This window comes from Microtus pennsylvanicus, chromosome 6, assembly GCF_037038515.1.
Source record: "Microtus pennsylvanicus isolate mMicPen1 chromosome 6, mMicPen1.hap1, whole genome shotgun sequence".
NCBI classification, from domain to species: Eukaryota; Metazoa; Chordata; class Mammalia; order Rodentia; family Cricetidae; genus Microtus; species Microtus pennsylvanicus.
The window spans coordinates 81,536,799-81,547,182 of NC_134584.1; the positions used below are offsets into that span (position 1 = coordinate 81,536,799).

Sequence of the window (10,384 nt, forward strand, 5' to 3'; positions counted from 1 at the left end):
TGAAGGCAAACACGAGGGAAATCTCTGGAGACACACCACATTTATTTCCATTAAAAATTGTTTTGTTTGTTTTGGGTGTTTTGAGACAGGGTTTCTCTGTGTAGCACTGGCTGTCCTGGAACTCACTTTGTAGACCACGCTGGCCTCACACTCAGATCTGCCTGCCCCTGCCTCCCAGAACCATGCGCTGCCATGCCCAGAACCATTATAAACTTCCAACACTGTGTGTGGGCCACTGTATTTCAGTTACTACACTGTTGGAAGCCCCACCAAAAGACACTCCTTACAGCACTTAAGTTCCTAGACAGCACCCATTTTTTTTTTTTAAACTTCAGTCTTGGCGGGCAGTGGTGGTGCATGCCTTTAATTCCAGCACTAGGGAGGTGGAGGAAGGTAGATCTCTGTGAGTTTCAGGCTAGCCTGGTCTACAAAGCAAGTTCCAGGACAGCCATGACTGTTACACAGAGAAAAATCAAAACTAACAAAAACCAAAAAATCTTAATTCTAAATACAGAAAAGACAATTGAGTATTGAGTTCTTTTTCTTTTCTTCTTCTTCTTCTTTTTTTTTTGAGACAGGGTTTCTTTGTGTAGCCCTGGCTGTCCTGGAACTCACTCTGTAGACCCAGCTAGTCTCAAACTCAGAGATTTGCCTTTATGCTGTGATTAAAGGACTGTATCACCACCGCCTGGTGAATCCTTTCATTTTTATTTAAACTTTATCCTTTTGCACCAATTAGACTTTCCCTCTAACTGAACAGGCTGACTGTGTTGTTCTGCTCATTTAGAAGCACACAATGCTTTTACCCACAGCTAGGCGGTAACAAGGGCAAACAGGAGTCCACAGACAGGGAAACATCACCAAATCATTCATCAACACATTACTGTACTTTTATATACATTAAAGCTGTTTCGAGTAACATGTACAAATGAAAAGGTTATATTTTTCTCAAGAAAAGTACCTGATAACACTCAGCAACAGAAACTAACTTAGTACAGCTATGGGGAATGATGATTTACTTACGAATTCTGACAAGTTATTTACTATAAACAAGTAAGTCCATGCATTGTCGACACTTAAGTTCCCTTCTTTGTAGACACCAGCTGTTTCACACACCCTAAAAATGGCAAAACTCAAAGTTATGACTAACCAAGCAAACCCATATCTTAATATGTCTCCTTTAGAGACTTATTTTATGTATATGGATTTTCTACTGCATGCAGACCTGTACACAATGTGTGTGCAGTGCCTTTGGAGGCCAGAAAAGGGTGCTGGCCACGCTGGCCCTAGATGTTACTGAACCCGAGGCCTATGCAGGAGTTCGGAGTGCTCTTAACCACTGCGTGCTCTCAGCGCTGAACACACACTTAAGAATTCCGAGACCATTTACTTCAGCAGCACTATGGATCATCTCTTGACTCTGGTCACAGAGAGAGGACATTCTTCTAGATGTGTATGATATGATTATTCCTTCTACCTTAAGGGAATGACAAACTCAGCATCATTAAACTAGAGAATCATCACTAACTCCAGCAGACAAGGCCTGATTTTGGAAAATGTGACGGATAAATATTGATCCCAGCTCACCTTTTCCCTGTAAACTACCTGGCAGATGCATATCTGCGGACCTAGACCCCCCGCCAGGTAATTATTAGCCTAAGTACTGGGTTTTGCACTTGTCCATTTTCTAAGCAGCAAACACATCTTAAGCCATAAAGCACTCCAGCTCAAAGGTAGAATAAAGAACTGACCTGGTTTGTTTCAATGTGGCTGTCTTTATTTTGTGAGCTGCAGAACTTTGAATTTCATGCAAGGAATCATATAAATTGACACTTTGGATATTTTTAGGGAACGTTTCCTGGGTAGTTTTATTATGCTTCTTATTTGACATCAGATGCTTTTTGTCTGTGTTTGAGACTCAGTCTATGTAGACCATGCTGGCCTCAAACTCACAGAGATCTGCTACCCTCTGCCTCCTCAGTGCTGGAATGAAAGGTGTGTTGCTTTCATTGGTTAATGAATAAAGAAAATGCCTTGGCCTAGTTGATAGGGCACAACTTAGGTAGGTGGAGAAAACAGAACTAAATGCTGGGAGGAAGAAAGCAGAGTCAGAGAGAAGCCATGATCCTCCACCTGAGATGGACGCTGATTAGAATCTCTAGTAAGCCACTGCCACGTGGCGATACACAGATTAATGGAGATAGGTTAAACTAATATGTAAGAGTCAGCCAATAAGAAGTTAGAGCTAATGGCCAAGCAGTTTTCATTAATAGTTTCTGTGTGGTTATTTCAGGTGTAAGCTAGCCAGGTGGCTGGGACAAACAAGGGGCCCCTGCTCCTTGTAACAAAAGACAGTGCTCCTAATAAAACTTTTTTTAGAGACAGGGTTTCTCTGTGTGGCCCTGGCTGTAGACCAGACTGGTTTGAACTCACTGAGATTCTCCTGCCTCTGCCTCCCAAATGCTGGGATTACAGGTGTGTGCCACCACGCCCAACTCCTATTAACTCTTAACAAGGTAGAAAATAAACCTCTTTGGTTAACCCAAAGGAGATTTTATTTTTTGTGTTTTACAGCCTGCTCTCAAAAGAATGTAAATCTTGTGACAATTCTTGCATTGTTCACTGTAGTAGATTCCAGCTTTTACATATGGATTTACATTATTAATCAACATTGATTTTCTACTTGTTTTTCCCATTTAAGAATTATTTTTTAAGACAGGGCCCAGTCTGAACTTGAACTCTCAATTCTCCCGAATCTACCTTGAAGTGCTAGGATTATTTGCCATTCTCTACACTTGGTTTCTGTGGAATTAAATCTAAGGCTTTGTGCATACAAACAAACACTCTTATTAACTGAGCTGTATTCCCTGGCATATATCAAGAAGATAAAATAAACCCAGCTCCAGAAAGGTCACACTTACATTGTTGTCAGAGTGGTGACTAGCCTAATGACAGCATATTGTAACATCCCCCATCTGCACATGCAATTAACCATTCTGCAAGAGAAGAGAACACCAAAGTTCAACTATTCAGTGGCATCAGAGCATCTCAAAGCCTCCAAATTAAAGTCACAAGGCGTGGAACAGGAGGAGAAGAAAGTACTGGGACCTTGGTCTTTCCTTGTTTCCCACTCTTGCCATGATATACCTCAAATCAACAGGACCCAATGATCTCATCAACAGTGCAAATAAACCCGATTATCTCAGAAATTTTTGATAGAAGTGACAATGAAAGCTCTAACACACACTCCAGGAGAGAAACTGAGGCACAGATCAACTGTGCATATGTACCTGTGCATATATAAGAATGTGTTCCCAGAAAGATTTCCTGGGACAAGGGAGTCACCGAGGGTGGCAGCATATTCTCCAGGCTGTGGTCTGGACTGCACAGAGGAGGCGGTGAGCTGAGCTCCTGCCGCACACCTTCCCACCACAATGGACTGGCTCCACAAACTCTCTTCCTTAGTTGCTCTTGGCAGTCATTTTGTCCCAGCAGTGAGACAATTAGTGTGTGATCACAGACAAGATCACAGAGGCTCCTATTCCCAGCTGTAAAAAGGATGCTGACTAAATGTTTTCTAATGTTCTCTCCTACAATTCACTGATGAACTTTTCTACCGGAGTGATCACTTGCAACATAAAAAGAAAACAAAACAACAAGCAATAAAAACAGCTGGCTGATACTGAAAGCCCACGCGGAGGCTCACTAAAGACAAACATACTTACTCTCCCCTAGCCCATGGTGGACAGCAGCACAGAAAGGGGAGACGCTGGTGTTTAGTTTCGAGGTGTAGCATCACACGGGGGGATTGGATTTGTACGTAGTTCCTCATTAAGATCATAAAGTTATAAAGGACGAAAGCCTCGTAGCAGTCCTTGCAGGTATCCACATAGACGGCTACTTTAGGAAACTTCATAGAGAGCCACTACGAGAAAACAAGACGTTAAAGACCTGTCGCCGACATAACATGACTTCACCCCACTCACAGAAGCTAACTCTAGAGCCTGGAGATCGTTTCCCATGCTTGCCGCAAACTACCATAATCCAGAATGGATTCACTTGGGGAGGAGGCCAGGGAATGCAAGGCTGCATTCCATCACTGAGCTGCATCCCCAGCCTTGGTGTGCAACAAGCAGCTTCAATACAGCTAACAAAACAGGTAAGTGCTGGGGCAAATAAGGAATATAAAAAGAAAAGTTAATTAACTGTGTTCTCAAGTTATCCGAAATTAAGGGAAAAATGATCACAGAAAATGCTCCTGAAGACATCTGTGTGTGTGTGTGTGTGTGTCTTTCTTGTTTTTTTTTTTTTTTTCCAGACAGGGTCTACGTAACCTGGATATTCTGGAACTCACTAGGTAGACCAGGCTGGCCTCCAACTCACAGAATTCCACCTGAGGGATGGGATTAAAGGTGTGCAACACCACACCTGGCTAAAGCCATTTTCTTATAACTAACCACCAGAGTAGTTACATCCACTGTGGAAAGTCTTTTGTCCTTTCCTTTTTCTCCTCTTTTGGGGGGCGAGGTGACAAAATAATAACGGGAAAGCGTGATAGTGATCCTTGAGAATCTGCATCCATGGGTTCAGCCAACCCTGGAGCAGATACCTGTAAAACAGCCCCTGACCCCAGGTCTGCACTCTGGAACGCAGTATACAGACCAGGCTGGTCTTGAACTCATGGGGTTCTCTTATCTGCACCCCTATCTCCTCAACCTCCAGGGCTGTCACTATTATTAATTTCAAGCATATATTAAAGAGTAGTGGTGAGAGAATACATCCCTACAATATGCCTACAACTGTCTTTAAGATAATCGCAGGAAAAGAGCTACACATTAGAAATATTTGAAACAGCTTCATTTTTCATTACATTATCTTCTTTACCAACATTTTAAAAAAGTAAGTTAGCCAGTTGCAGTGGTATATGCCTTTAATCCTAGCACTAGGGAGACAGACAGGTGCTGTGGGACAATGGTCTGCAACCTGTCAATCCTATTTTAATACAGCAGAAGTATAGGTGAGGCGACAAGAACAGGAGAATTCTGGGAAGAGGAAAGATTCAGTCTGTGGTCCTCACTCAGCTGCAGAGGAAACAAGATGAAACTAGCCTCACTGATATAAGCCACTGAGCCATGTGGCTTAACACAGACAAGAATTACGAGCTAATGTAAGATATAAGGATGAGTTAATAAGAAGCCCGAGATAATAGGCCAACCAGTTCATAATTAATGTAGAGTTCTGTGTGTTTCTTTGGGACTGAACAGCTGTAGGACTGGGGGAGACAGAAACCTCTGTCAAAAAACTGGGAGCCCCCTGTAAGTTCAGGGTCAACCTGGTCTCCAGAGTGAGTTTCAGTACAGCCAGAAATACAGTGAGACCCTATCTCAAAAATAAAAAGAGAGAGAGGGAGAGAGGGAGAGAGGGGGAGAGAGAGAGAGAGAGAGAGAGAGAGAGAGAGAGAGAGAGAGAGAGAGAGAGAGAGGAGAGAGAGAGAGAGAGAGAGAGATGAGCCATCTCTCCAGCCCAAAAGTTCTTAATGCAATACAATAAAATATACTTACGCTACTCAAACTGTATATTGGAACCATCCAAAGAATTCTATCGAAAGTAAAACATATAATAACATTTAATATCATGTTTATGAATTATGTCAGTCAACACTAGTAGTAGCAAATATATTAAGACTTGACCTTATAATCGGCTTCTGAAGCTCTGGTTGCGTGAAATGCAGTAAGTGGTGCACAATCCCCCAGAGGGACACAGGGATTGTCAACAGCACCAAGACACCGGCAATAAGCCATGGTTGTATGTGCATTCCAGCCTTGAAAAACAAAAGAACACATTAGTTTAGATTCTGATATTAAAACTACAAAGATCAATATTTTTTATTTCTTATGTTTTCATTTGATTTCTAATCCTGCTTGGCATTTCCAAAATAATTAGTAACAATTTTTAAAAAAGATTTACTTTTTAAAAACTTCTACGAATGTTTGTGTCTGTGTGTGGGTATGTGCATGTGTGGGCATCTGCTGAGGCCAGAAGAGGGCGCTAGAGTCCTTGGACCTGGAGTTAGAGGGGTGTGAGAGCACACACCTTTAGTGTGCGGCCAAGGAGGAGGCTCCAGGACACCAAAAGAGCCCTCCTCGAACAAAACAAAACATTCCCATACTATCTTTGCCCACAGAATCATGTCTGAGTGAGGACCAGCACCGTGTGTGCCAAGGACTGATGCAGACCAAGTGCCTCACAGAGTGCTGCTAGGAGGAAAGTTCCATGTCGAGCAGTCATAAACCATGCGACAGGAAAAACAAGCCACCACAGCCACCGCTGCAGTCACGTGGCACAGCACGGCAGCGCTGTGGGCACTTCTCTCTGCCTCAGTGTCCTCGTCCACAGAGGGAATCTCCTGTACTCAGCATTTCTCAGAGGGTTAAATAAAATCATAGTTACAGATTGAATGAGAGCGATCTTGAGGATATGCTCTAGCTAATACCTCTAACCTTAAAGACAAAACAAAGCCTTTGTAATCTCAGTCTTCTCTGCCCATGGTGCTATCATTTCTCAGGGCCCTTCAGAGTCAAATCTTCAAAACTCAAAGATTCTCCGGATTCTAAGCTTGCACCACACATTCCCACTTAAACAGTTCTGTTCTGGCTTTAGTCCTTCAACTGCAGTGAAATCACTGAGCTCCCAATGACCTTTCTACTTGTGAAACGTGACAGGCAAGGTGGCAACAATGGACACCAGCCAAAATGTTCCCCGAAACCCTCCTTCCCAGGCATTCACTTTGTTCTTTGTAATTTCCTGTGAAATACTGGTGCCAGGTCCTTTGCCATTGTTCCTTCTCTGTGTCCTTGATCTAAAGCATTCTCTAACTGCGGGCATTGACTGAAGTCTGACCATACCTAGGAGTACACCTGTGGGAGTACCTAGGTGTGCTCCCCTTTCAGAGGCTGAAACCTAACCTCGAATGCCAACGGCCATATTTGGACGTAAGGCTGATGGGAAGTGACTTAGGTAAAATGAGGTCAGAGTCTCACAGGGCTGGTGACTGCATGAGATCAGGCAACAACCTGAGGATTCAGCAAAAGCATGGCCACCTGTGACCTGAGAGCACCCTCCCCAGAGAGCAACCCCTCTGGCCCCCATGATATCTGACTCCAAAATAGTTTTCAGGACTGTGAAAAGATAAATTCCTGTTGAAGGCACTCAGTTCATAAACATGTGCTTTCACATGTGTGAGTGCAGGTGTGGGTACAGGTGTGCAGGTATGAGTGCAGGTGTGCATGTGTGAGTGCAGGTATGAGTGCAGGTGTGCATGTGTGAGTGCAGGTGTGGGTACAGGTGTGCATGTGTGAGTGCAGGTGTGAGTGCAGGTGTGCATGTGAGTGTAGGTGTGCATGTGTGCAGGTATGAGTGTAGGTGTGGGTACAGGTGTGCATGTGTGAGTGCAGGTGTGGGTACAGGTGTGCATGTGTGCAGGTGTGGGTACAGGTGTGCAGGCATGAGTGCAGGTGTGCATGTGTGAGTGCAGGTGTGGGCACAGGTGTGCAGGTGTGGGTACAGGTGTGCATGTGTGAGTGCAGGTGTGCATGTGTGAGTGCAGGTGTGGGTACAGGTGTGCAGGTGTGAGTGCAGGTGTGGGTACAGGTGTGCAGGTGTGAGTGCAGGTGTGCATGTGTGAGTGCATGTGTGGGTACAGGTGTGCAGGTATGAGTGCAGGTGTGGGGGAAGGGGTGAATGCATGTGTGCACGTCAGAGGACAACTCTGGGAAATCAGCTCTCCTTCCACCTTGTGAGCCAGGGTCTCTCTTGTTTCTGCTGCTGTGCTGCATACGCCAGGCCAGACGGCTGGCAAGCTTCTAGGCAACTATGTGTCTACCTTCCTCTTGCCATAGACATCGTTCATGGTGGCTATAGAGGGGAACTCGGGGTCAGGCTTTCCTGGCTATTGCGTGACCTGCTGAGCCATCTTCACAGTCCAGTTTATGGCATTTTCTTAGGGCAGAGAGAGCAGACAAAACAAGACGAGTATCTGCAGCTGAAGCGGTTCTGAGGTCTAGACTTGCATATCCAGTGCAGTATGACAGGCTCACCTGCACTCCCTCCATTGGACCCCGATCAGAACTTGAGGGATTGACTTGGGTGTTGGCAGTTTACACTGCAGATCAGAATTGGTCTGAAAGGTTAGAGGCTTTGAAACTGCAGCTCACAACTAAGACAAGTCTTAAGCAGAAATGGTACACATTTCACTCACCTTCCTATACTATATTCCAAGGACTACTAAATGAGGAAGTTATGTTTATATTAAGATTGCTATACCCAAATTTGGACAACAAATTTCAAATAACCTAAAAACTTAACAAATGAGAAATATTTAATGTCATATTTTAATAGCCTGAACTAGCTATATGGACTATAAGAGAAGCCAAAAAAAGTTTAGTGAACAAAAGCACCCTACAAATATGGCTAGACATATTGTTTAACTAAAATATTTTCCACAATCAAAGGGGAGGTCATCTACATGGTATGTCATAACTCTTCCAAAATAAGTGTTTCTCAATAAAAGTACTTTCTGGTTATTAATTAACTAGTCGATAATTCTAAGTTCCCTTTATACATATATTATGGCTATGTTAGGTACCCAGCTTGCAATGCTTTACTAATGTCACAGCGTGACATCAACACATAATGAAGGGTGGGTCAGAGAGATGGCTGCGCTAAGGTGCTGGCCTCCAACACTGCACTGATCCCTTGCGCTCCGCCCTCACTCAGCACTCAAGAAGGAAGGAGAGAACCAACTCCCTCAACTTGTCTATCTTTTGACCTCCACAACCGGGCCATCCTACAAATACGCCAGCAAATACATTTAAGAAAAGAAAGAAATGAAGGAAGAAAGGAAGGGAGGGAGGATGAGAAGGAGGGAGGGAAGGAAGGGAGGAAGAAAGGAAGAAGAAATGAATACACAGGAACTTTAGTAAAACTTTTCCCATGATTGAGAAAGAAAGAAAGAAGGAAAGAAAGAGAGAGAGAGAGAGAGAGAGAGAGAGAAAGAAAGAAAGTAAGAAAGAAAGATGAATAGACAAGGAACTTTAGTAAAACTTCTCCCTTACTGAGGAGCAACTTCAATTCTGGGAATGTCGCTCAGATGGGAGAATGCTTGCTTGCCTCAAATGCACACAGCCCTGGGTTCCATCCCCAGCTTTCAATAATCAGAAGCGCTGAGAATGTGCTTGGAGGATTATTCTAGGCTACAAGGCAAATTTCAAAGAGCACGGTCTACATTAGACTTTATCCCATTAAAGAAAGAAACAAAAGACGTAACTTCATAAAAACAATTAGCAAGTCAAACTAAAGGGAATCCTTTCGTTTCAGGAAGAGCTTCTAAAATCCAGAATGTAGCTTTCAAGGTAGTTTATTTTATCTGGTTAAGATCAATAACTGCACAGCAGATCTGATTTCAAGAAGAGTTCTCTGGGAATTGATGGGTATCAGCAAAGCATTCTCAGCAGCAACATTGACTATTTTCTCCACCCGGTCCCACCTCCAGTTGTAGCGGCAAAATGAAATCAGACGGGTCCGTGTGTTCAAAGACGAAATCTTTTTCAGACCCCAAGCATGAGAGGGCAGACAAAGGGATTCTGCCCATGAGCTTAGGAAAGGGTAGAGGTGCTGGACCCTCCTACCTTTAGTTTTTGAAGTTCCCAAACACCGAAGGAAACTGAGACGAGGATGGCAATTATGTAAATAACTACGAGCAGGGGCTGGATCCATCGCCTCCAGTTGTTACAGGTGCAGGGCATTTTCACAGAAAAATTAGTTTTGACCAGCTCAAAAAACGAACCAAGCCGAGATTTTGGCGGGTTTTCTTCGTTTTTTTTTCTCCTCCGGCTCTCTACAGGGGAAAATTCAGCAGCCGTTGGCACCGCGTCCTCGGGTCGCGCTGTGGTTGCAGCTGCCACAGTGGAAGCCGCTTGGGATGCTCGCAGGTGCGGGCTGCATCCTTGCTGGCTAACCGGTATGCACCCGGTCGGCCGCGGCGCAGACGCTGCTCACCTGGGGGTCGCCTAAAGTCTCGGCTGCACCATGGCCCAGAGGACAGCCGGGGTGACCTGGATGGTCCCACCTGCAGCTGGAAACCAGCAACTCCCCCCCCCCCTGCTCTGGCAGGTGAGTCTCCGCACCTCCCTCCCCCTCGAAGTCCCGGCTACCTACTTCCTCACTCACGCTTCTGGAACTTCCACAGTAGTGAAACTCATCTTCGAAAAGGTGGGAGGTCCTTGGACTTCCCAAAGGGTGGGGAACCCTGACTGCCCTTTGGGCTGATGAGGGAGGGGGACTTGGTTGGGGGAGGGGGAGGGAAATGGGAGGCTGTGGCGGGGAG

At 44.7% G+C, this 10,384-nt stretch overlaps 1 protein-coding gene across 1 annotated transcript; it reads right to left on the reverse strand.

Annotated features, from left to right (window-relative positions):
* Positions 1-963: 963 nt before the first annotated feature.
* LOC142852902 (transmembrane protein 184C-like) lies at positions 964-9,917 on the reverse strand. Its single transcript, XM_075977886.1, has 6 exons — positions 9,687-9,917; positions 5,691-5,821; positions 5,562-5,598; positions 3,726-3,925; positions 2,922-2,996; positions 964-1,117 (listed from the first exon to the last, which is right to left on the reverse strand). Exons 1-6 carry the CDS (start codon positions 9,801-9,803, stop codon positions 985-987), a joined length of 693 nt encoding a protein of 230 aa, XP_075834001.1. The 5' UTR covers positions 9,804-9,917; the 3' UTR covers positions 964-984.
* Between the last annotated feature and the right edge of the window lie 467 nt (positions 9,918-10,384).